Below are 26,944 nucleotides of genomic sequence, written 5' to 3' on the forward strand. Positions count from 1 at the left end.
TGTTGATTCTCACAGATAACATTACCCTCATCTGCCCAATGCTATCCAATAATAATAATAATAATAATACTTGAGAAGAGACTAAGAAAAACAACTCTGGAAATGAAACTTTGAAAGAACAACTGGGTTCAGGCCAAATATATGTTATCAGAATCATATTTTCTCTTTAAGATAGACATTTGAGAAATCACGGGAATATAACAAGGATATTTAAGTTTTGTAAATCTGGAAAAGGCATATTGGCAAGGAGCAAAGATTTTCAAAACATTACAATTATATGGGGTAAATGGCAGATTAAATATATAGTCTGTATGTAAGTCAGCAGTGAGAATGGAAGGAGAGACAGGAAGATGGTTTGTTTTAATATCAGGAATAAGACAAGAAAGCACATTATCTCCACGGTTATTCATCATCCACATGGTTCACATTATAAAGGAATGTGATATCAAAATTGGAGATATTCAGCTTAGCCCTTTACTTTATGTTGGCGATGTTATACTGCTAAATAAATCCACTGCAAGTCTTCTAAGTTCTATGACTATACTGAATGCAACTTCCATAACAAATTTGATATGACATAAAAAATCAACAATAAAAAGACAAAAATCATGAAAATAGGCAGGAGTACAGAAAACATCACTAGCTTTCTCAGTGAATAAACCTATAGAATATGTAAAATATTTCAGCTATTTGGACATAATTTCTAATGATGATGTCAAATAATTTTTATTTTTATTTTTATATATCAACCCCACATATGAGAGATTTGAAGACTTTTTAAAACCACAGCATGTGGAAAAATGATTGGGGGGGGGGAGAGAGAGAGAGAGAGAGAGAGAGTAATATGCTCATGTGTTTCTAGAACTGGGGAGGGGTGTTATATTCGTTGGAGAAAATGGTATAGGGAAGTCTGTTCCAAAGCATACAAGTGTAAGGAATGAAGTAAGGGAATGAGAAATTAGTCTGATATATTTAAAATTATGTACGAATGTTGACAAGCTGCTACTTGCTTTCATACATGATTAGAGGCAAGTGGAGGAATAGCTACAGCCAGTTCAGTGAAGCAGCATCCATGGAAATACAGAAAAGACATACTATAAAAACAAAGTATTTGTGGGAAAATGAACTGAGGAAGTTGGTAAGAGAGCAGTCATCTATTAAACAAAATCTCTTCTCAGGATATAATCAAGCATTCTAAGGGAGGGTTTTAAAGTGCTACCTCTAGATCTTCTTGGAGTCAAAAGACTCCAAGAAGATACTTTTATAATACAGATGGTAGTAAGATAGTGAAGAACCTGGTTATTATTATTATTATTATCATTAGTATTATAAAAGTATCTTCTTGGAGTCAAAAGACTCATTGTAGGAGATCCATTGTTCACACAGGTACACAATACCTACCTTACCTCTCCTTAAACTCATTCACCGAGAAGACACTCACAACCACCACCACCACTGGAACCCATACAATATCCTTCAAACATAAAATGTAGTCCTAACACCTTGCTAACCACACACAATTTCCATGAATGATCCTTTATTCTCTCCCTTCCTGCCATGTAATGAAAAAAAAAGTCTTCAGTGTCAATCCTATAAAACCCTTTTAATAGTTTATCATATCTCCTCTTTTCTGCCTACCTACAGCTACTTTTTAAAGCCCACAGATCTTCAATCTATTCTCATAGTATTCCATTGACCTATCACAACCTTTGTCATTTGCCTCTAGATCCTCTCCACTACTTCTTCAATCTCAAATCCAAGTATCCAGAGGCAGTCTTATTAAAGCCTTATAAATAGGAAAAATAATTTCTATATCCCTGCTTGTCAGTATGTGTTCTTCAAAAACCATGTAATGTGCTGTTTTCTTCACCTTCAAGAAACTTCACCTCCAAGTCCCTGGCCTCATAAGTTTCCTGCAGTTCAGTTCTATCAATATAATACAAAGCTTGTGATCTCTTTCTCCCAAAGTGAATCACCTTACACATGGCCACATTACACTGGCAGAAATTTACTTTTGCCCATCCTGCAGTAGTTCTACATCACCATCTTTTACCATCACTCTTCCCAGTTTGGCATCATCAGCAAACAACTGAATATTTCTCAAATTTTTTCCTATATCACTGATGTACAAATGTCAAATACTTTTGCAAAGTAAGTGAGTACCCATTTCCCTTATCCAACACCACTGTCACATTATTATAAAAAGTAAGCAATTACTAAGTCAAGATCTTCCCTTCACAAAACCATGTTGTCTCTTATGGAGTATTATATTCCAATCCACAGAGTTCTGAACTCTAACTTTCACCTATTTCTCCAATACGTTAACCACCGCCCCTGAGATTTTGATTAGCCTATAATCTGCTACTTCTGTCTTGGAGACTCCTTTATGTAGTTGGACTATTTTGCTCTCTTTCAACTGCACTGGCAGCTTTCCAGTACTTCCTTAAATTAAACAGCTAGGTCAGAGGAGATGATAATTCCCTTGCACATTCTCATAATACTGGATCAATATGCCATTAAACTCAATTGCCATGTTCACATTGAGGTTCTGCAATATTTTGGTGGTAATATTGAATGCGTCAGCAAAGTTGTGCAATGAGTGCAGAGTGAGTGATTATCATGGGGGATTTTAATTATGGTGATATAAATTGGAAGGAGGAAATATCACGTGGCAAAAAGGAAATGGAATTCATACATCTTCTACAAGATAATTACTTGAAACAGCACATAACTGAAGGGACACGTGGTGTGAGAGTGTTGGACCTGGTCATTGGTTCAGAGGACATATGCATAAGTAAGGTGTCCTCGTTACCTCCAATTGGCGAGAGCGATCGTGTCGTATTGACTTGGGAGGTTGCAAAATCTGTGGATTTTTCTGTTAAGAAGGGGTATATATGGAACTACAGGTTAGGCAATTATAACAAGCTTCGGAGTGAGCTTGCAGCCATCCCATGGCAGAACATATTGCAGGGGAAAGATGTTAGCAGTGCATGGGATAAAATCAGCAGGTATCTGAGGAAGGCAATATCAGATTGTGTTCCCCATGATCAGGAAGACAAACAAGGTAGGCATTAGATGGATGAGTAGTAGTATAAAGCTTGATCTGCAAAAAAAGAAAATGTTATGGAGAATTTACAAGGAGAAAGGTGATCAGTACACCCATGAGCAGTACAAGGCTCAAGTTAGGAAGATTACCAGCATAGTAAGAAAAGCTAAATCAGATTATGAGAAGACCTTAGTCAAGGAGATCAAGGGTAATTCCAAAGAGTTCTTCTGCTATGCGGCAAGTAAAAGGAAGAATGACTTCGGAAGGATAACTTTAGTGGGTGCTGATGGTACTGAGGTGACAAATTCAGATGTAACAGTAGAGTTACTGAGTGATCACTTTTCAAAAGTTTATCACCCAAGTGAGGATATCTCTGTACCTGTAGCAATAATTAATGTGAGAATTGAAGTTAAGAAATCAGAAGTACTTAGTATACATTTTGGAAAATTATGGAGACAACTACCATGTTTGAGTAAAACTTTAGTTTAATATAAACCAAAATCCACATTCGACGTTTCGTTTCGACCTTTATATCAAGGTCATCTTCTATAGCATATATACAGAGAAACAAGCTGCACTACAATCTACATGATTTGTTAAAGTTACTGACCAGTCATTACAACAATTATTGGCCTGACCTCTGGTAACAAAAAAAAACAACCAAACTTACTACACCATATAAATAGATGATTATAGATATAAACATATATAAAGATTATACATATATACATACAAACACCATGATTATACATATATACATACAAATACCATGATTATACACACACGTATATATATATATATATATATATATATGTATGTATATATATGTACATGTATATACATATATTAGGGCTACCAAGTAATTTTATAAGCTTGGTTAATTAATTACATATATATACATGTAGAAAGTATTTTTAACTTGGGTATAATTATGTTAAAGATACCAAGCAATTTTAAACCTGGTTTTACTCCATTTTTCCCAAGTGAGCAAACAGACAAAATGTCAAGTTTGCGCATGCAATTGATGCAAGACTAGCTGATCCCACAGGTAGTACAAGACCAAGGCAACTCGTGGTAAAGATGGAGCAAGCTCTGATCACTAAAAGGGTAAATATTAAGATTAGTGATCTTTCTACATTTATATCTCCTCCTGAGATTTTTATTTAATAAGGTTATAACACCTTATGGTAACTTGTTTTGGTAAAATACTTACAAGCTCTGCATTACTAAATCTTGGTATTTCTAGCCTGGCTCCCACTGATGAGACCTCAATAAAGGTCGAAACCGATCTGAGTAGTGGCCCCTCGCCTTTAATACAAAACATCATACATCCCCTTCTTGGAGATGTGTTTTGGCATTAAGGGTAAATATTAAGATTAGTGATCAGAGCTTGCTCCACCTTTACCATGAGTTGCCTTGGTCTTGCACTACCTGTGGGATCAGCTAGTCTTGCATCAATTGCAGGTGCAAACTTGACATTTTGTCTGTTTGCTCACTTGGGAAAAATGGAGTAAAAATAACATATATATATATGTTATTTTTACTCCATTATATATATACGTATATGTTCATTTTAATATATATAATATATTTAATATATATAATATATATATGTTCATTTTAATATAAACTGACTAAAAATCCGAGAATTATAAGAAATTGAGATTTATTTGAAAACGCAACATGTTTCATCGGGATTGACTTCATCAGGCATTAAGAACATGGAAAGCTATTAAAAGACACTGAAAAAACATTGAGACGCTCTAAAGCTATACAATTATAAAGCTATAATATTCAACTGTAAATTACAGTTATTATGAACTTGAGCTATAGTCCGTGTTAAAGTTCTATTGTTGTACACTTGTGCGTGTGTGGAGCCACGCGATCTCCAGTATCTGATAGTAGAGCTGAAAGAGTCAGGCAAATTATAGTTGAGATTATTGTTCATATGAAGAGGGTACAAGGTGATTTCTTTTGACTCGACAATGCGGCGTTCTACCTCATGGTGGCAAATGTGTAGGTTTGAAGTTGTTGTCCAATTTACTTCATGTTGGCAGCTTTCGTTGTTTGTGTTTATTGAAAACAGGACATGGCCTGATAGGGTAGTAGCTCTGGTTCTCTTGTAAGCAATGTCTCTCTGGTGTTCCTCGAGATGTAGGAGGATAAATTTCTCCGTTTGTCCATAGTAAGGTTTTCCACACTCACATGAGACTTTGTATACACCTGGGAATTATAAAGGTTGTGACATTGTTTGTAGTTGCTGAAACTTGATCTCATTTTTGGAAGAGTCGAGAAGCACATTTGTATGTTAAATTTCTTTAAGATTCTACTCAGTTTTTTGGATAGTGTGCTGATATACGGCAAGGAGATATAACCTTTGGAGTTGTCCTGTGTCTCTATGTTGCTACGTTGACGGTGGGATAATTGTTTGTTGATACTTTTTAAAGAGTAGCCATTGCTTTTAAAGGTCCATTTAAGATATTGTAGTTCTTTTTTTAGTTCTTCTTCATCTGACAGTACAGATCTTGCACAATTCGCAAGAGTTGATATAATACTCAACTTTTGCACTGGATGGTGATGTGAGGACGCATGCAAATATCTGTCCGTGTGTGTGTTGGCTTTCTAAATATAGAGACTTTTACTGATTCAGGCGTCTTGGTGAGTTTAACATCTAGGAAACAGAGGGAACTATTTTCTTCAATCTCCATGGTCAATTTGATATCCTAATGGAGGTTGTTTAAGTGGTTGAGAAATCTGTGAAGATTCTCAATACTATGTTCCCATATGAGGAATATATCGTCCACATATCTAAGCCAAGTTCTTGGTTTTAAACCAAAAGATTATACATATATACGTATATATGTATAATTTACCGAAGGCACGTGTAAACTAACGTCGCAAAGATGCAATGAGAAGAGAAGGTGCAATGTACAAAATTTGGGTGGCGTCTGCAAAATCAATGATGTAATAAGGAGAACAGATGTGAAGCCTATAAAAGTTTTAGCGACGCTAGTTCGAAATTTCTTTTTGGTAGTTATTTTTCAACTCGTTCAGGTTTTGGGTGTTAGCTGTCCCCTGCGGTTTACCGTGGGTAGTTGCTTCGATGTGACGGGAACGAATAAGTGTCATTCAGTGGCGAAGATGTGGCTAAGTAGCAGGCTTGTCCAAGCATAGCATTCCATGCGACGAGACGAACAATGAACGCCAAGGTTTCGAGTAGCACCAAGCGTACATTTCCGTCTTATGGGTTCCTGAGCATAAGGTGAGAAAGAAGCATGTGTCCAAAGAATTATTGACTGGCCAAGACAAGGAACAAGGAAAATTGAAGGACAAGGAAATGATCGGAAGAAAGTCTAAAGGAACAGAATGTGAAATATCGTCTAATTGAATTCGTCAGGCTGGTAAAGTAGAGTTTATGTCTTATTGTATAATATCTTGAAGCCAGGGTGAGCAATTGTGTGTAAAATTTGTAAATTGGACTCGTTAAAGCAGAATTCAGGATTTTAGCACTTATTCCTTTAACAAAGATGTTTAGTATTAGAAGCGTAAAGTTTCAAGCATTATTGTTTATTTTAGGTCAATGAATTGTATTGAAGTTAATTAAGAAGGAAGTGAGACTAAATCTAATATCTTGAAGCCAGGGTGAGCAATTGTGTGTAAAATTTGTAAATTGGACTCGTTAAAGCAGAATTCAGGATTTTAGCACTTATTCCTTTAACAAAGATGTTTAGTATTAGAAGCGTAAAGTTTCAAGCATTATTGTTTATTTTAGGTCAATGAATTGTATTGAAGTTAATTAAGAAGGAAGTGAGACTAAATCTACTTATTTGTATTAAGTAATTGGGATATGGGCATGTTGAAATTTTGTTATATATCATCTGATGAGAAATACTCATTGTGAACCTTATCTTGTGTGTTAGTTTAGCTTATTTAATTTTGAGGACCTTTCAACTAGTTTAAGTTTTGTTTAACATGTATCGTATTTAGTAAGAATAAATTTCTTTGTCTTTTAACCCAAAATACATGTCTGATCATTTAAGTCAATTTAAGCACCACCTGCATTGACTTAAATGTTACAGGTCCTATTATTAAATTATAGAACCTGTATATGTAAGAAGTGCGGGAGTTTAAGATAGGAAACGGTTACGACTGCAGTTAAGAGTAAATTAGTAAGGGTTTGAGATAATTCTGATAGTTTTGGAAATTGTGATCTCTGACAAGAAATCAAATCTTGTATAGGGTTTGATACCAGATTTTCAATCAGCGAGAAATTGGCTCTAGCTTGAGGCATTCTCCTTGTTTGAAGGTTTTGCACATGACTTTTATTGAAAATAGGGCCACTGAGGATTATATAAAAAGGTGCAGTGAAAGATCTTATTTAGCAAGGAGTATAGGGAAAGGGGAATAGAACAACATAACAAGAGAGAGAGAGAGAGATATGCAATATACATATAATTAAAATAATTTTACACAAGGGTGTGAGAATGAGGTTTTTCACCTGAAGGGTGGTGAATAGGTGGAATGCATTGCCTGACTTAGTTCCGAATTCTTCGTCTCTAAATGAATTCAAGAAGAGATATGATGGATATTGTTTTGGTTTGGGTCTCCCGCAATGAGGCTACTGACTCCATGAAGATACCCGTAATAATAATAAAAAGTTTTTTTCACTTGGTTATACTATAAATTAAAGATGCCAAGAAATTATATTCTTGGTTTCATCCTTTATCCAAGTGTAAGCAAACAAAGTTTGCACATGAAATCCCTTCGGGACTGAGCTGCTTGTATACAGAGGCTAACGACTTCATGTAAATGTACGTGAAGAATAGCATAGAATGGACATCTTCATGTATCCAAGCTTACACTTGGATAAAGGATGAAACCAGAACATAATTTCTTAGCATCTTTAATTTATAGTATAACCAAGTTGAAAAAAACTTTTAATGTCTATCTCTAATTCAGAGTAATTTAGTAATGAGGTGTGACACCTTTTGATTACTTGTATATGGAAATATGACTTCTGCATTACTTCAACCTTAGTATTTCTTCTGGGTCTGGCTCTCACTGATGAAAACTCAATAACGGCTGAAACTGGTCTGGACAGTGGCCCTTCCTATAATGCATAGTATTATACATGTCCATAAGGATGTGTGCATTGCATTATGGGATATAAGGCAATTGATGTGAAGTCATTAGCCTCTATATATACAAGTAGCCCAGTTGTGAATGACTTCACATACAAACTTTGTTTGTTCACACTTGGATAAAGGATGAAACCAAGAATATAATTTTTGGGGATCTTTAATTTACATTCTCTTTGATCCACAACCTCCATTATACCTTGTGTTGACCATCCCACTCAATTTTAGAACCTAAGGGAGTACATTCAGCATCATATGAACATTCTTCTACTCATTCACTCACTCACTCACCTGAAGGATGATGCCTACACACCACACACAGACAAGCAGGTTATTATACCTCTTTATAGAACCTTAGTAAAATACCATCTTTGATCTCTCCTATCATTTATCTGATGACAATCCACCATCTTGTTTACTTCTTTATAGAAGTAAACAAGATTTTTTTTTTTTTCTGATGTTGGCAGCATCACCATGAGCCACTAGGCAGGTGTAGCACAAAACACAGCCTTTCCCTGTTAACTGTCAACTTCACCTATTCATAGTATGGCTTGTTTCTATAAAAGGGACCCTGACAGACACAGTAAGTATTCCCACAGCAAAAGAATACCTTTGCAGTTGGAAGAAATGCAAACTAGACCTATCAGGCTACAAATGATCTTCATCACCTGATGAAATTCCCACCAATGCTTACTGGAGACCTGAAGTGGCTGATACTATTTTTACTCTCCACACAATTGCAGTTTTTATTCTCTCCCTTCCTTTCTGCTGCAGTGTGAGTTAATATTTTCAAGAGAATTATTATTCTTTTTTTTTTATTATTATTATTCCTGACACCTCCAAGGAGTCTGAAGACTCATCGCAGAGGACACCTAAAACTGTTTCAACTGATACAACTGTCTCAACCACTACACCGAACCTCTACTACGAATTATCTCCATCAACGCCTTCTACCGCCCACCTTCACCACAATTAGTATTTTATGTATGTAAATTGCGCGTGTTCTGAAGGGCCGATTTGTCTGTATGTGGGATGAAAAACCAGAGTTTCCAGGAGAAAAAACCCCGCTATCTCCATATGAGATCGACTCACTCACCTTCAATTGAAAATTATCCAGATAAAGATTCTTTCTGTCACGACGAGAATCGAACTTAGGCCTATTCCAATTGAAGGGTGCAATGTACCGTCACTCTTCCAATTGCACTATGGAGGCACTTGCCAAACATACTATGGAGACCCATAACCTCTTCTGTTTCAGAATACAACATTAAAGTAGTTACAGAGGCTGGACTGCAAGTAATACAAGAGACTAATCCAAAAAACTTTCAGATATTTTTAGATTCTTGCTCACTTTTTTTTTTTTTTTTTTTTTTTTTTTTAAAGTAAGTCAACAATGTCCAGGAAATCCAAAGGACAATTCCAATAAATAAAACGTTAGATTTTTTATTTCATTGTTACACAGTGAAATATGTGGAAATCTAGTATGCTGGAATAATACTTTAATTTAAAATAAAACAAACTAATTATTCAATGTTTTGAACTACATATTTAGGTCATAATCTGTAGTATGCTGGCTTGAAAATCTCAAGAATATAGATTAGATTAGATATAGACAGTCTACCTTTGATATCCATATAACATCCATCTGAATTAATCCCCAGAGAACAATTGAGAAAGGGCAATCAATGAACTGTTTTAAGATGCCAAAAACAGTTATTAATATACTTAACAGACAGATTCTAGGTCACACAATTCAGATATAAAATAAATGAGAACTTTAGGTCACTAGCAATCTCAATCTTAAGCATCAAATAGAATAATGTTAACTCACATAGTGAACACAGATACCAAATGAGAACAGCACTATATACCATTGCTGCCTAGGCAACTATATATTGCTACCTAGAAATACCACTAACAGCAAACCAATGCCCTTCAAAACCAGAAATGATTAATAATAATGTTCTAATACTCACAGCAAAAATGTTTTCCAGTATAAAAAATAACAATACTCTAGATAATCAGAACTTCAGCCAATCACTAAGGGTGTAATTTTATATATGGGTACTTTTTTTTTCTCATCAGAGATGAGACAGGGTCAACAGTTATAAAAATTAGTAATACTGTAGTATACTATAATGTAGTTTGTGTGTGAATACGAATGGATAGGTATCAGAGAGTTGTGTATGGTGGAGCAGTTTCCAGGAGGCAGAGGGTTACAAGTGGGATCCCACAGGGCTCAGTACTAGGACCTATATTATTTAACTTTTATATCAATGACATAGCCAGTGGATTGCAGGGGGATATTCAGTTGTTTGCGGATGATGCGAAGCTGGGAAGGATTATTAGTAATAGTGCAGATGTGGTAGCCCTGCAAGAGGATTTAAATAAGCTAGATAGATGGGCAAATGAATGGGGGGAAGGGGTGTCAGTTTAATGCAGCAAAATGTAAGGTCTTGAGGTTTGGGAAACATCGATGGGATGCTGCATACTCTATGGGAGGAGTTATACTGGAGGAAGTAGGGGAGACAAGAGATCTGGGGTTGATGATTGATAGAAACCTGAAGTTTAGGGGACATATTGCAAAGGTGTTGAAGGTAACACAGAGGATTGCTGCTATTATGAGAAGGACACTGACCTGCAGAGATAAGAGGGTTATCATTCCGTTGTATAAGTCTCTGATCAGACCACACTTGGACTATTGTTCTCAGATTTGGTCCCCAGGATTTGAAGGGGATAAATTAACTGTGGAAAGGATACAAAGACTGATGACAAAGATGGTTTCAGGACTGTACAAGGATAGTTATGAGGATCGGCTGAGAGAATGTGGACTGCAGAGTTTGGTGGATAGAAGAAGGAGAGGTGATATGATTGAGACTTTTAAACTGTTGAGAGGTGGTTACAGGGTTGACACTGGGGAGTTCTTTTGCTTGGTTGAACAGCGGGAAGGAGTGATGACAAGAGGCCATCCCTGGAAGTTACGAGTAGTGGTCTCCACAATTTTACCATAATGAAACCATATGGTTTGCTTACTGACTGATCAAAGTGCAAAGAAAAAGGATCCCAAGAATTGCTTAAGACTCCTGAATGTGAAAACTCATGCTGCTTTTTTCTGAGATTTATACATTTTTTTGGCACTAACTCAATCTTTTGATTGTGTTATATCATCATGTTTGTTTTATCATCTACATCAGAGGTTCCTAACCTTTTTGTTTCCTAGAGCACATTCTAAAATACCAGTGGGGCGACGGGCACCATCCATTTTTTCAAGCAAATTTTTTGAATTTTTGTTAAATGAATACATACAAAGTTTACATTACAATAAAATGTTTTATTACTTAAAAGTTTACATTATATAAAAATTTAAATATATATATATATGTAAGTTAGTGTGATCTTTGGCATTGCATTTCATTGGCCAGTGTTTCATATTTAGGAGAATATGATGATATTCCAGTTCTTAAACAATCATCAAGATGCTCATCAGTGAGTCGTGATCTATATTTTGATTTTATGATATTCATGGTTGAAAACAATGATTTGCAAAGGTATGTGGAACCGAAAAACGATTTTTATCTTGTATTATTTCAAACTATACGGCACATGGTTGAACAGCGGTGGGCACACACAAATTGGTCGACGGATGCCATGGTGCCCGCCGGCATAGGGTTGGGAAGCCCTGATCTACATGGATCACATTATGCAAAAAAAATTACATTAGATAGCATTAACAGAATAAGCAAAACTGGTATGGTTAGATCAAATGAATAAATTTATATGGAATATTATGTTCAAATCAATTTTAATTTATAGGTCTGAGAGCTGGGTTAGAAATTATGACAAATAATCAAAGCCTACAGAATATAGACATGAAAGTTCTTAGACAAATTAGGGGAGTGAACTAAGGGCATCAGTGGCAGAATAATATGAAAAATAAAGATAATTAGATGGAACTTTGCACTGTTAGCATTCAGGAGTGTACAAGCAGAACCAATCTAAGGGCTATGGTTATTTTAAAAGAATGGCAGAGGTAAGGTTAACAAAACAAGTGTTTGATGGTAGTATGATAGAGAAAAAAAAAACCTAGAGGAAGACCAAGATATTGGTGGATTGATGCAGTTAGAAAGGCACCAGAAGATAAATTATTAGACTGACAGTGCTGAAAAGTGGCAGATAGGAGATTAGTAATAATGTAAATTTGACTATATAGTACTGTCATAGGATCTTGTATACCCCTTGATGGTATGTGTCAGCAATTTGATGGTGATGGTGATGATAACAGTCATTTTTGCATGCATGTTCAGAGATGAATTCTAAACAGAACTGTCTCTAAAGCATGAGAGGTTGAGAGTTATATATACAACTTAAATGATCCATAAAGAATATTTTGCATCACAATTATTGAAAGTAATATTTTTATCAAAAGAAATATTCTTACAGCCTGGAGAAGTTTTTTTAAATCTTCAGCTTCAAAAGTGTTATGATTGTAAAAATTCAAATGCTCTAACTGCCTGAAGACTCGTTTGCGTTCCTCAACTAAAAATAAATAAATAAACATATATATATATATATATATATATATATATATATAATTATAATTATTAGTTCTACTAGTAAATTCTACTAGTAAGCTGACAGAAAAAGATAATCGGATTGAATCTATAGGAAACGACCCTGGAATGGAAAAGGTAAAACAAAAATGGAAACGACAAAATATAATACACGTAGCAAACTGGAATGTAAGAGGAATAGCATATAAAGAAATAGAATTTGAAATAGAAATGAAAATAGCAGTAATAACTGAAACAAAAAAGAAATTAAAAGGATCCATGAGAACTGAAATTTTAATGTGATATACAGTGGAGTTGACAGGGACCAAAGAGCACAAGCAGGAGTCATCATTTGGATTCATAACTCCCTTTCAAAACAGTTAAAACATTATAAATTATGGAATGAAAGAATAATAGAAGCTAGAATAAAAATAGATAGAGGCTATTTAACAATAATTGGTTTATATGCCCCAGAAGAGGGAAGAGAACATGATAATATTGATTTTTATAATCAGCTACAAAACATATATAATAAAATAAATAAAAATGATTATGTAATTTTAGCAGGAGACTTAAATGCAAGAATTGGAAACACGAAAATTAATAATAATATAGGAATACATGGAGAACATACTCTAAACAGGAATGGTAAAAAATTGATTGACTTTGTAGTTTATAATAACCTAAAAATAATGCATTCCTTCTATAAACATAAAGATATACATAAATATACTTGGGCAGCAAGAGGATGGAAATCAATATTAGATTACTTTATACTAAATGAAAAGACATCAAAATTTTGAAAGACCAAAAATTTAAAAAAAGGAAAAAACTGAAGATCTGGGATGATACAATGAAAGAAATAATCAAAAAGAAAAACGAAGCTTATCACAAATGGTTAAGCAGTAAAAGATTAGAAGATGAAATAGAATATAAAAGAATAAGAGCCATAGCTAAAAGAGAAGTCAGAAAAAGACATAGAGAATCATGGAACAAATTTGTTTCTAATTTAGAACATGATTTATATCAAATAAGACCCAATGTATATAAAATTTTGAAACACTTAAATGCAGATACCAAAGAAAACATAAAATTAAATACTGAATTGAAATTAGAAGAATTTCTAAATTACTACACAGAATTGCGGACAGACAAATATTTTAAAAAAGACAACTGGCAAACCATTAACGAAAATGAAAAGGAAATAACTAAAGAAGAATTAGAAATCAGCCTGAAAGAAACAAGAAACGGAAAATCACCCGGAGAAGATAAACTACGTTCAGAACTATATAAATATGCAGGAACTAGATTCAAAGAAAGACTCTTATTATTTTTAAATAAAATTTATTCAACTGGTATCCCCCCCAATAGAATGAAAAAAGCAATTGTGATTCCTATCTTTAAAAAAGGTAATAGAGATGACCCTAAAAACTATAGAGGTATAAGCATACTAAATTCCTGTTACAAAATATATAGCAGAATCTTAAATAGCAAACTAATGAAATATTCCGAAAACTTTATTTAGAAGTACAGAATGGATTTAGAAAAGGACGATCATGTATAGACCCAGCCTTTTGCCTAAAATTAATAATAGAGAAAAGAAGAGAATACAATTTAGAAACACATATTGCATTTATTGGCTTTGTAAAAGCATTTGACAAAGTTAAAAGAAAGACAAATACCAAATAATATCCTAAAAGCTATCACAAGTATATATGAAAATAATCAAATACAAATAAGATTAAATCACGAGCTATCATATATGAGAGAGATAAACCAAGGGGTCCGACAGGGATGTCCCCTCTCAGCAACTCTTTTTAATATCTACTTAAATGAAATAATAATAAAATGGAGTAAAAATTTACATCATGGAGTTAAACTTTCACCTACAGTTAACTTAAACACTCTCCTCTTTGCAGACGACCAAATAATAATTACAAATTCTGAAGATAACTTACAGAAAGCTATTTTAAATCTAAATGAGATATCCAAAGATTATGGTATGATAATATCAACGGAAAAATCAAAAACTATGGCCTTTAAAGGACAAGATCCAGTAAGAACTAAAATAGTAATAGATAACAAGATCTTAGAACAGGTGAATTCATTTAACTTCCTAGGATGTATGATCGCGTATGAAAATGAAAAAGATATAAACGTAAAAATTGCAAAATATTTAAAAATAACAGGTGTAATTAACTCTATATTTAAACCAAACCTAGTTCAAAAACAAACCAGACTAAAAAGTATAAATACATTAGTCCTACCAGTCTTAATATATGGAAGCGAAATCTGGACAATAAAACAAAAAGACAAACAAAGATTAACAACAGCAGAAATAAAGTTTATGAGAAAAACTGCAAAGTATACCCTATTTGATCAAAAAAGAAATGAAGAAATTATGAAAGAATTAAACCAAGAACCAGTAATAGAAAAAATTAAAAAATATAAACATAAATGGATGGAACATGTTCAAAGAATGAAAACAGAAAGATTACCAAAACAAGCCTTAAAATACAAGCCATTAGGAAAAAGCAAACCGGACGTCCTCTTAAACGATTCAACAATGACTTCTAAGGCCGGAACAGACCATACTAAGCCTAAATCCTTGATATGCATGATGATGATGATTATTATTATTAGAAAGTATTCAAGAATATTTAATACTAGTTTCAATTCACCATCTGTAAAATTTTCAGTTAAAAAAATGATTTCTTTCCAATATCTGTCTTATCTCTTACCACATCAACAAGCAGTAAGAATGATTGACATATTATTATTATTATTATGAATTTCCTGGAGTCATAAGACTCGTTGTGGGAGGTCAATGCTAGACAATACAAAGTCTATGATGTCACTCCTTCAACTCATCTGTTTGCAGTTTTAACCACCTTCTCAAGTAATGCATTCCATGCTCTAACCCAGTGGTCTCCAAAGTGGGGTACGCATGCCCCAGGGGGTACGTGAGTCGATACGTGGGGTACATCAAAAAAATTTTATATTGATAGGAAAAAAAATAAGTAATTAATTAAAGATAAAGAATATTACTTTCTTATCTAATATAGACAAAGACGTTATAAAGATCCTGTAAACTTAAATTTGCGAGTAGCACACATTGGGCGACTTTGCACACATAATTGTCCGTGGCAAACCTGTCATGTTTTTTAAAACTAAGGAGTAAATCTCTTACTTCTTATCATTGCCATTGTTTGTAGAGCATCCTAGTGTTGACAAGCCCAACTAGAGAAGGAAAATTGCTTAGTTATCCTGCTATTTACAGATGACACCATATTTGTATTAATTATTTGACTATTAGTAGTAAGTTTAACGATTTTTAGTATATATTGTTTCTGTGCAATTCCAACGCCTTTTTGTGCTTACTTTTACGTTTACACTAGAAATAGTGAATTAATATTATCAAAATTGCTTACATTTTTTAAAAGTGTTTGATATTATCAATAGTAAATGAATTATATTTAAATTTCACAAATTAACCCTCACAAAATGGATAAATGGATTATTACAATAGATTTTTGTTCAATCAATTGGGGGCACACGCTATTTATTTTTTCTGTCTTGGGGGTACGCGATCAAAAAAGTTTGGAGACCACTGCTCTAACCACTCTAACATACAAAAAAACTTATTTCTTATCCTCTTGGGATGGCCCCTTGTCCTTGTTCCTTCAATCCCACATTCTACCATATGAAAAATCCCCCCATTGACAATCTAATAACCTTTCAACAGCTTAAATGTCTCAACCATATCCCTCCACTTCTTCATCTTCTATCTACCAAACTCTGTAGTTTGGATTCTTTCAGCCTATCCTCATATCTAGCATTGTACAGTCCTAATATCATTTCATTATTTCATACCATTCAAATCTTGGTGACCAAAATATGAGCACAATATACTGACAGGATGGATAGTCAGAACTGTTAGTTTAATTCCTTTATGTCATGGTGATAAGCCAGGACAGACCAGATATTCCAAGATGAGTCAACAGATTCTATTGAGATCATATATATGATAATGAAAATTTTATCACCACACTATGTTCATATGTACACCAAAAATTCAATTACAATTTTCTTTTGTTAAAACTCAACATATGATTTTACACTGCTGTAACTGTAATGTTTGATTTGCAAATAACACACTAATAATGCACTAACTCACAAAATATAAGGCCACACATTTTCCAAGTCTGTAGTACCAACAGGAAAATGTGCAGCAGGATATCATGTGGATTTTTATTACTATCACCTTCATCACCACCACCAGACATCGATGCAGTCAAAGACATATTGTTGAATGTTTCTGTACTCAATCCAATCCAATCTCATTTCATGTATTCTACACACCAGTCACTCTCCATGCAAAAAAAAACTACTCTTCATTTTCCTCTCCTTATTCAGTTTTCAGGGATGACATCTTTTACCTGTCTTCCTTCATTATATGGAAAATTTCTTCAACATTAATCTGGTAACAACCACTTACCAACATATATGTCTCATATCACCCTTTTATCTCCTTGTCTTAATCTACCAGACTTTACAAATGGCATTTCCCTAATCTGTGTCTTCATGGGGGGAGGGGTTATTGATGATAGCTGATGAACTGCAGCCAAGGAGAATTGAAGTTGTATCGCAGGATAGTGAAAAGAGCTAATTTGAGCAACCAAAGGTGAGTTAGCTGGTCTCGTATGGAAATAAAGGGTTCCCCCCTCCAGGTAAGTTAGGTTTTTCATTATGCAAATCAGGCAAACTGGCCAGAGGAACACATAATTTAGGGCCAAAGTATTTTACAATGCAGATAAGATTACCCACTCTATCATAAATAGTATGGCTTCTAAGAAGCAAAGTTACTTGGCCGTGACAGGCTATTGAGCCTAACACTTGAAAGGGAAGATAGAAATGAGATGGGATATACATACATACATACATATATATATAATATTGTGAATATTCATTTTTACTCGGTAGAAAATATTATAAATTATTTTAAATAACTGATACTGAGAGATAAAGAGATGACATGGTTGATCCATTCAACGAAACTAGTAAACTAGTAGTATCTTTTTAAATAAACCATGTCATCTCTTTATCTCTCAGTATCAGTCATTTAAAATAATTTATATATATATATATATATATATGCTGGCCTGGTTGGCTGAGTAGTTAGCATATCCAGCCAAGAGGCTGCAGGTTCGAATCCCGCATAGGCATGGATGTTTGCGATTGTCTTCCACCTTCATACATTCATTCACCCAAGTATAGATACACTCTCCCAATATGGACTGGGTCGCTATGGGAGTAGTAGACCCAAAACTCCCTTGGGAGAGGCCTCCACCCTGCAGTGGGTAAAAAAATAGGCTGTTCATTATTTTATTATATATATATATATATATATATACACTGAAAGTATATAAATAAGTATATACAACTCCGATGAAAAGGAGGAGGGGGAAGAAGGAGGGTAAGATTCCCTGGGCCTGCGATTTTTAAGGACCCAGGAGTAAATTTTTTTCTCCTATTTTTCCCCCCACTTCAGAGAGCCCAGTAAGTTCTTTTACCCAGGTCTTGCATTAGCTGTCGACATCTCTGTGTATACACATAAAATATGCACCCTCATGAACCAAAAAATTATGAGCATCCCTGCAACTAGACTGCACAGACCAGTGGTGGCAGTATCCTGGTATCAGGATTATTCTCATGGTCATAGGGTCCCATTGAGCACACTGCTAATTCTTACCTGAGACAATGTATCCTGATGGATCTGGACTTTTCCAGCAAGACAATGCCCTATGTCACAAAATTACACTGGTTCAAAGAAGCATATCAAAGCAATCAGTGTGCATCCCTGGCTGCCTAATTCTCTGACACCAGTGCCTTGCTTGATCATCTTTCAGGAATGTTGTCTAGTTGATCCAGAATTCCTCAGGACATATTCTGTGGTCTAGTGGAGTCAATGTCAAGCAGGGTATAAGCAGCTATCTCAGCCAATAGAGGGCCAACATGCTACCAAGTAGGTTGTTATGATGTTCTAGCTCTTATATAGGTGCGCACGCGCACACACACAAGCACACACCCACATTTATATATATATATATAAATATATTCCAAAGAAAAATCAACCAATGCTATTGTGTTTTCAAATATATTGCCTAACTTTATAGAGTTAAAAATATTTGTAAAAGTCATCACTATTCAAATTTTGGGTCACCAGAACCCCATAACAGTTATTATGGATTAATATTATTATTATTTGGTAACCTCCAGGGAGTCAACAGACTCATCAGGACACTTCATGTTTTTTTAATATAATATGTAACTATTTTTAATAACAACAATACTTTTAACAATCATAACAAAAATTTAGGATTATGCTTGAAAATTAAGTTTAACGTTAGGATATTAGAATAAAGGAACTAAAATGTGCATTTTGCATTTGCAATCTTAACATATTTCCCCCCCCCCCCCATCAGTTGTATGATTCGGTTTAAATTTTTGTTATTGTTATTGCTATATAAGAGTTAACAATAAATATGTCATACGAGTCTTGTACAGCACTGCTGAATCCTTGATAAGCTGTTGCAGCCTCTTAACTTCAGTATTCTTAATTTGGTTTAGTTTTTTACGAAGGCTATCTTTTAGAAGTTCAACAGAACTGGCTGCGTCACCTTTCTAGAGAAAAAAAAAGTACAAAATTCAAGGCGAGTTTGTAAAAAATAAAATATATTTATATACAAAAAATGTGTTAAACAAGAAAAAATATATTAAGGCTTTACATTTTTGATTAGTTATAATTATAAATAATTATAATTATCCTTATAATTTTTTCTTATATGAATCCGATCCACATAAGGTTTAGAAACCTATCACACATTAGTACTATGGTAAACTATAATAAGCTAACTATAGTAAACTAAGGTATACTATAGTAAGCAAAGGAAACCAAGCCTTTTGGTCTCTTGCCAAAGCAATCGGTTGTTGTAACTTTAACCCGACACTATTCCTACCCCTATCATCACCCACAGAAAAAGCCTGCAGAAAAGCGGCTGTAGGTTCGAATCCCACATAGGATAATCTCCTGGCTTCACACTTTTGCCTCTGATGCACATATAAATGACAATGGTAAATGCCCCCCAACCATTCCAGATGCCCAACATACAATGCCCCCTATATCCTATTGCCAGAAAGAGATCAGAAAAATATTGTCCATATCAGACACACAAAAAAGTCTCCTGGTCCTGATGGCATTCCTCCAGTTGTCCTGAAGATCTGTCACTAGAACTAACTCCTATCCTATGTCGCCTGTATATACTTCCTTACTCCACATATCTATCACACAGTCTGGAAATTGGCCTATATTCAACCCATTCCCAAGTCTAACTACCACCCTATCTCACTCACCTCAGTCCTGTCTAAACTAATGGAGAAAACCATCAATTCCCAACTCCTACATTACCTCAAAGGCACCCAGCTAATAAACAACCACCAGTATGGATTCAGTCGCTGCTGATCAACAGGAGATTTACTCACATATATCACCCATCTCTGGACAAATGCCATGGAGAAGTTTGGTGAATCTCAAGCAGTTGCACTTATATCTCCAAAGCCTTTGATTGGATCTGGCACAAAGACTTACTAAGCAAACTTCCATCATTTGGTCTGTCTCAGGACTTCTGTAGTTGGATTACTAGCTTTCTGTCTGGATGCACACTTGTGTGATGGTGGATGGTTCCGTATTCTCTCACCATTCAACTAATGCCAGGGTTCCACGAGGTTCTGTTCTTTCACCAACCCTCTTCCTGCTATATATCAATGATCTACTTTAGTTGACCTCCAACCCAATACACGGTTTTATAGATGACAGCACATTGCACTCTCCCTTTCATTTGATAAACCTTACTCTACACAACTCACCTCAAACTGATGTTGAAAGTTTATATTTTAATTGGTTAGACTATAATAAGTTTAGTTTAATCCTTTAACCAAGTGTGAGCAAACAAAGTTTGCACCTGAAAGTATCTTCAGGACTGGGGTAAGGTAGTACAATACCGGGAAACTCGTTGCAAAAGTGGAGAAAGCTCTCATCACTCCTATCTCAGTATCTCCCATAATGCAAAACACATCTCCTTGCGGATATGTGTAATGCTATGCATTAAGGCAAAGGCCACTACCCATACTGGTTTCGACCTTTATTGAGGTCTCATCAGTGGGAGATACCAGGCAAATTTAGTTGGCCGGTGTCTCCCACTGGCAAGTAGTGGAGACACCAAGGCTTCTTGGTGTCTTGGTGTCTCCACTACTGGGACTAGCTCCCACTGACGAGACCTCAATAAAGGTCGAAACCGGTATGGGAAGTGGCCCTTGCCTTAATGCATAGCGTTACACATATCCGCAAGGAGATGTGCTTTGCATTTTGGGAGATACTGAGATAGAAGCGATGAGACCTTTCTCCACCTTTGCAACGAGTTGCCCGGTGTTGTGCTACCTCACCCCAGTCCTGAAGATACTTTCAGGTGCAAACTTTGTTTGCTCACACTTGGATAAAGGATTAAACTAAACTTATTATAGTCTAACCAAGTGAAAAATAAACTCTCAACAACTTTCTCTGAATCCAGAGTAATTCAGTAATAAGGTTGTACACCCTTTGGCAACTCCTATAGGTTGTGATGACCTCTCATTGCTTCTGCCTTGGTGTCTGCCAGGCGCAAACTTTGTTTGCTCACACTTGGATAAAGGATTAAACTAAACTTATTATTATCACCTGAAACTACAGAACATCAATCACCACTACCCTTAATTATGATCTCCTAGCCATTCTCAAATTGTGGTTCAGATAACCTCATCAATTTCAATGCTACTAAAACCTAGTTCTGTCTTATTCCCCCCCCCCCCCCCCCAGAAAAAAAGAACCATTTTCTGCCAGTATTATTTTCGACAACATCCAAATTTCCAGACAATATGAGATTTCTCTTCTTGGAATTCCTCCTATGACATCAAGCCTCTCCTGGCAAAAACACATCACAACCATTATATCCTCGGTTTCTAAAAAACTAGGATTTCTCTTTCTCTCAAGACGTTACTTCACTTCTGAACAGCTGTTAACCTTATAAAAATCACAAATCCATCCAGCTATTGAATGCTCTCACATATGAAGTGGGGGCCTCTAAGAGCTCCCTCAAAATGCTTCTCTCAATACAAAGGAGAGCAATTAGATTGATTAATAATCCATCTCTTACCAACTCACTCCTCCCACTTTCACAAAGACTTTTGGTCTCTGCAATATGTGTATTCTATAAATATTTCCATGGCAAATGTTCATCTGAAATAGCATCAATAATTCCCCCACTTAATACTAAGCCCATTGGAGCATGTGCAGCTGCTGCTCAACATCCCTTTACATACACCTTGACACCTACAGAACAAGTTTCTTTTCCTTCTCCTTCATCCCTGCTACTACTGTTTTGTGGAACATTTTCCCTCCTGATGTGTTTCCCAAGGAATACAATATAGAGGCTTTTAAATTAAACATAAATAAATTTCTTCTTTCTCAACCCATTACCCATATACAGTACTAATGACTGTAGTATCAATCTACTTTGATCAACCAACCTCGTGTATGGGCTCAACTTAAAAAAAAAATAAATAATAATAAAAAAAAAAGCTAAGAGGATGATAATCCAGAAATCCTGCTCTAGATTTTAAATGTGGAACTTCTTTCAAGCTACTTCACCTATAAGAAGCATATTATATCAGTCTCACACTAGCCAATTAAACTTATCTAATGCTTAAAATATTTATAAACATTCATGGCTGCAGTGGGATTTGAATCTATCAGTTGAGAGCACAGGTGTTATCAGTTTGCTTAGTCAGGCTGGAAAATTAGTCTTTGTATACAGAATTATATAAATTAAGTGGATATTAAATCCAGAATTATTTCAAAGCCGAATGTAGAAACTATGAAAGTTTCATATGAAATTTGACCAGAGAGCTTCTGGGAATACACTTGCCGGCACTTACGAGTTGCCCTAGCATGGACCATATAGAAAACTTTATCGCTTGTCCAAGTGTCCATATATTTGCCTTTTATTGGTCCATTTTGATAAGGTTTCACTGGCCTGACAGCTGTTTCATGCTGGTTGGTTCTCCTCAGAGAACAGGCAGTAATCTTAAGAGAGCAAAAACTCTCGTTCAGTACTAGGAACTTAAAGTTGGAGAAGTATATTTTTTGTAAGTGAACTCTCAGTTGGTGTATAAAGTATTTACTAAACCCATAAGTTCACTGGTCAAATTTCGTATGAAACTTTCATAGTTTCGACATTCAGCTATGAAATAATACTGGAGTCAATATCCACTTGATTTATATAATTTTGCATCGCCGAACTGAGGCTTTTTGGCTCATTATTTTCGTAAATACTTTACGCACTGACTGAAAGTTTGCTTATGAAAAATACACTTCTCTGACACTTCATGTTCTTTACTGGTGATCACTTTCACCAACTAGAGGAAAGTGTGAAACCACTCTCGCAATTACATCCTCTGATGAAATGATCATATCTATAAATTTTGATCCGCGCATGCCCTCCATTACAGGCTACCTGAGATACTTATCTCTCAAGAACTCTAGAAATTCATTATCTTTATTCCCAAATGCTATCTCTTCATTCCAATCTGTATCACCATAATTAAAATCACCCATAATAATTACCTTTCCTTTGTTCACTAATCCAAGTTGTTTATATATTTCTTCATTAGCACCCTCCACATTTCCAGGCCTATAGTAATTATAATTGACGAGTGATTCCAGGATAGCAGTATATAGAGACTTCATAATTAGAGGACTAGTTACTGTGAGAGAGTCCATAAGGGCTGCTATCCAGGTGGGAGAAATGAGTAGGATGATTAAGGCATTGGGCATGAGGAAGAAATGAGCAAGAGAGTTAGTCGTGATTGTGGGGGACAAATGATCTATGTGGACATTAGGAGGATGTGAGGATGAATATCAGGAGGCTATTGAGAAGAGTGAAAGATAACAGTGTAGTAGGAAAGGTTGTCAGTGTGTTGCCGAGGTATGATGATGAGCTGCGATGGAGAGCAAAAAAAATCATGAATGGTATGCTAGCAGAAATATTTGAGGAGAAGGGAGTAAGTTTGTGGATGTATAGCATGTGTTTGAGGGAAGAACAAAATTATACAGGCATAATGGGTTGAATTTGAACAGCTTCCAACTAAATATGTCTTCCTCTCAATCTCCATGTTACACCACACAGCCTCATAACCATTGTCACTATTTCCCTCTTTCATGTCTACATTATTCAGCCATAATTCCTCTGCTATCATCAGCAGCACTCCCCTCCTTTCTTGTGCTTTCTATCCTTGTGAAAAATACTGTATCCTTCCATTGATATTCCCATTACAATATCATCTTCATTCAACCATGTTTCACTTATTCCAATGATTTTCGGGACAATAAACTCAATCTCTGAAACCATTTCATCCTCCTTATTTCTGATACTGTAAACAAACAGAGCAGTTCATTTTTACATCTATAACCAGTTCTCCAAGCCATTTGTTGGTTGTGATTTCCCCACCACACCTGCCCAATCACCTTTATCACCACTTACCACTCTCCCTACACCATATATATCTGCTCAGTCTCAACTTCCCCACCCACATCGCAATATACTCTATCTTCATACACACATTCACTGCCATTTTCAGCATCCACTCTCCCTACACCATGTCTCCCTGTCCACCTGGGCTTTCCCCGTATTCCTCTTGCATTCACATTCTCTCTTCATCTCTCACACTACTACTGTTTCCACTGCCAAGCACTTCTGTCTCTTCAATACTACTCTCCAGATTTTTCCCTTCATCTCTTTCTTCTGATCTCTTGCATGCATCACACACTTCCACACACTGTACTTCCATACAGTAACACTTTCTCCAGTACACTCACTCCAAAGCTATTCAAATGCAACCCATCATGCCTGTATAATTTCGTTCTTCTCTCTCAAACACATGCCATACATCCACAAACTGTACTCCCTTCTCCTCAAATATTTCTGCTAGCATACCATTCATGATTTTTTTTGCTCTCCATCGCAGCTCATCATCATACCTCGGCAACACACTGACAACCTTTCCTACTACACTGTTATCTTTCACTCTTCTCAATAGCCTCCTGATATTCATCCCCACATCCTCTTAATGTCCACTTAGATCATTTGTCCCCACAATCACGACTAACTGTCTTGCTCATTTCTTCCTCATGTCCAAAGCTTAATTATCCTACTCATTCTCCCTCCTGGATAGCAGACCTTACGGACTCTCTCTCAGTAACTAGTCCTCTAATTATGGAGTCTCCATGTACTGCTATGCTGGAATCACTCATCATTTATAATGGTAAAAACCTAGGTTCCTTTATTGAGGTTCATTTATTTTCCTGTAATCATTAACAATCATAGTGAAATAAGTAAAGCCCTTCAGAAGGATATGAATGAGAAAGACAGATAGGAAAATGAATGAGGTTTCAGTTAAATTCAACTAAATGTATGGCCTTTAGGTTTGGGATCAATCAATGGGAGGCTGCATACTCTGTTGGAAGAACTGTATTAGAGAAAGTGGAGGAAAAAAGGGACCTTGGGGTGATGACTGATAGAAACTTGAAGTTTAGAGGACATACTACAAAAGTGATAAAGGTAACCCTGAGACTGCGATATTGAAAAGGATGCTGAGCAGCAAACAGATAGAAGAGCAGTGATTCCACTCTAAGAGTGATGGTTAAGATATTGGAGAAATTAGTGAAAGACATAATACAGGACTGGGTGGATCGGAATATAATCCTTCATAGGGACAGCATGGTTTTGAGAAGGGTAGGTCTTGCCTTAGTAATTTGCTTACTTTTTATAATAAAATGACAATGGAGTTGGATAAGGGAAACGGCAACCAAGTGATATTGCTAGACTTTGCAAAGGCATTTGACAGATTCCACATACAATTATGTTGTATAAATTGAAGCAAATGGGGATGGATATGAATCTGATGATTTGAATTAGATGGTGGCTGATGGACAGATATCAAACAATTGTTTATTCAGGAGTTGAATCCAGAAGAAGGCAGGTGACCACTGATGTACCACAGAACTCAGTATTTGGTCCTCTTTTGTTTATTTTGTACATTAATGATATAAGAAATGATTTGAAAGGAAATATTCAGTATAAGGTGATGCACTTCGGAAAGAAGAGATCACAAGTTGTGTACTATATTGATGAAATTGAAATGCAGGAAACTGATGAGGCGAGGGACTTGGGGATGATTGTGTTTAGTGAGTTGAATTTTAGGAGGCATATCACAAAGGTAGTGAAAAAAGCATATCAGATTATATTTGAAGAATACACTAACAAGATGGAGAAGTATTGTTCCCCTATATAAGGCTCTAAACAGGCCACTCTAATATCTGTCCCAAATTCCATGAGGACGATGAGGTGTAGGATTCAGAGGTGGATCCAGGTATCCACCAAAACATAAACCACTACAACTCACAGAGCAACAGTCTCTGCAAGCCTAAATTCTGATCTCCAAATCATTATTCGATAGGAATCGGATAACCTTGTCAATTTCATGGCCTGCAAAAAACAATTCTGCCTTATTTCCCGTAAAAAAGAACCATATTATCCTTGCCTTACCTTTGACAACACCCAAGTCTCTAGGCAAGATGCGATTTCTCTCCTGGTGATTATCTTGACATCAAGACTCTCTTAGCATAAACACATTACAACCATTGCCGCTTCAGCATCCAAAAGATTAGAATTATTCTTTCATTCAAGGCATTACTTAATCCCAGAACAGCTTTTTTGTACATATCGGGAGGCGCCCCTAAGAGCTCCCTAAAAATATCAATGTAGTGTAGAAGAGTGCAGTCAGACTGATCAATGCCTCAATCTCTTACCAACTCACTGAACAGTCTCACATAAGTATAGTATTATTATTATTATTCCAGGCAACTCCAAGGAGTCGACAGACTCATCGAGGGAGGCCCTAACATCATGTCAAGAACAACTATTCGACATTCACACGGTATCTATCATACCTCGCCTTGAACTCATTCACGGTCATAGCACCCACAACAGACTCTGGCAGCCTATTCCACTCATTCACCACTCTCCAAGTAAAAAACCTAGCTCTAACACCCCTGCTAA

At 35.6% G+C, this 26,944-nt stretch overlaps 1 protein-coding gene across 4 annotated transcripts in view; it reads right to left on the reverse strand.

Moving 5' to 3' along the window:
• LOC150105947 (uncharacterized) overlaps positions 1-26,944 on the reverse strand; it is a 261,696-nt gene that overhangs the window by 125,353 nt on the left and 109,399 nt on the right. For all 4 annotated transcript variants that reach the window (XR_016548463.1, XM_090394430.1, XM_090394428.1 and 1 more), the window contains exons 4-5: positions 19,289-19,418; positions 12,623-12,720 (exon numbers count right to left, since the gene is read on the reverse strand). Coding sequence is in view for 3 of the 4 variants with exons in the window: in XM_090394430.1 (XP_090250556.1) it covers positions 12,623-12,720; positions 19,289-19,418 (228 nt within the window). In the remaining variant the exon portion in view is untranslated. The remainder of the gene's footprint in view (positions 1-12,622; positions 12,721-19,288; positions 19,419-26,944) is intronic.

This window comes from Typopeltis vanoorti, chromosome 6 (assembly GCF_054136105.1).
Source record: "Typopeltis vanoorti isolate ZY-2024b chromosome 6, IOZ_Tvanoo_1.0, whole genome shotgun sequence".
NCBI lineage: Eukaryota > Metazoa > Arthropoda > Arachnida > Uropygi > Thelyphonidae > Typopeltis > Typopeltis vanoorti.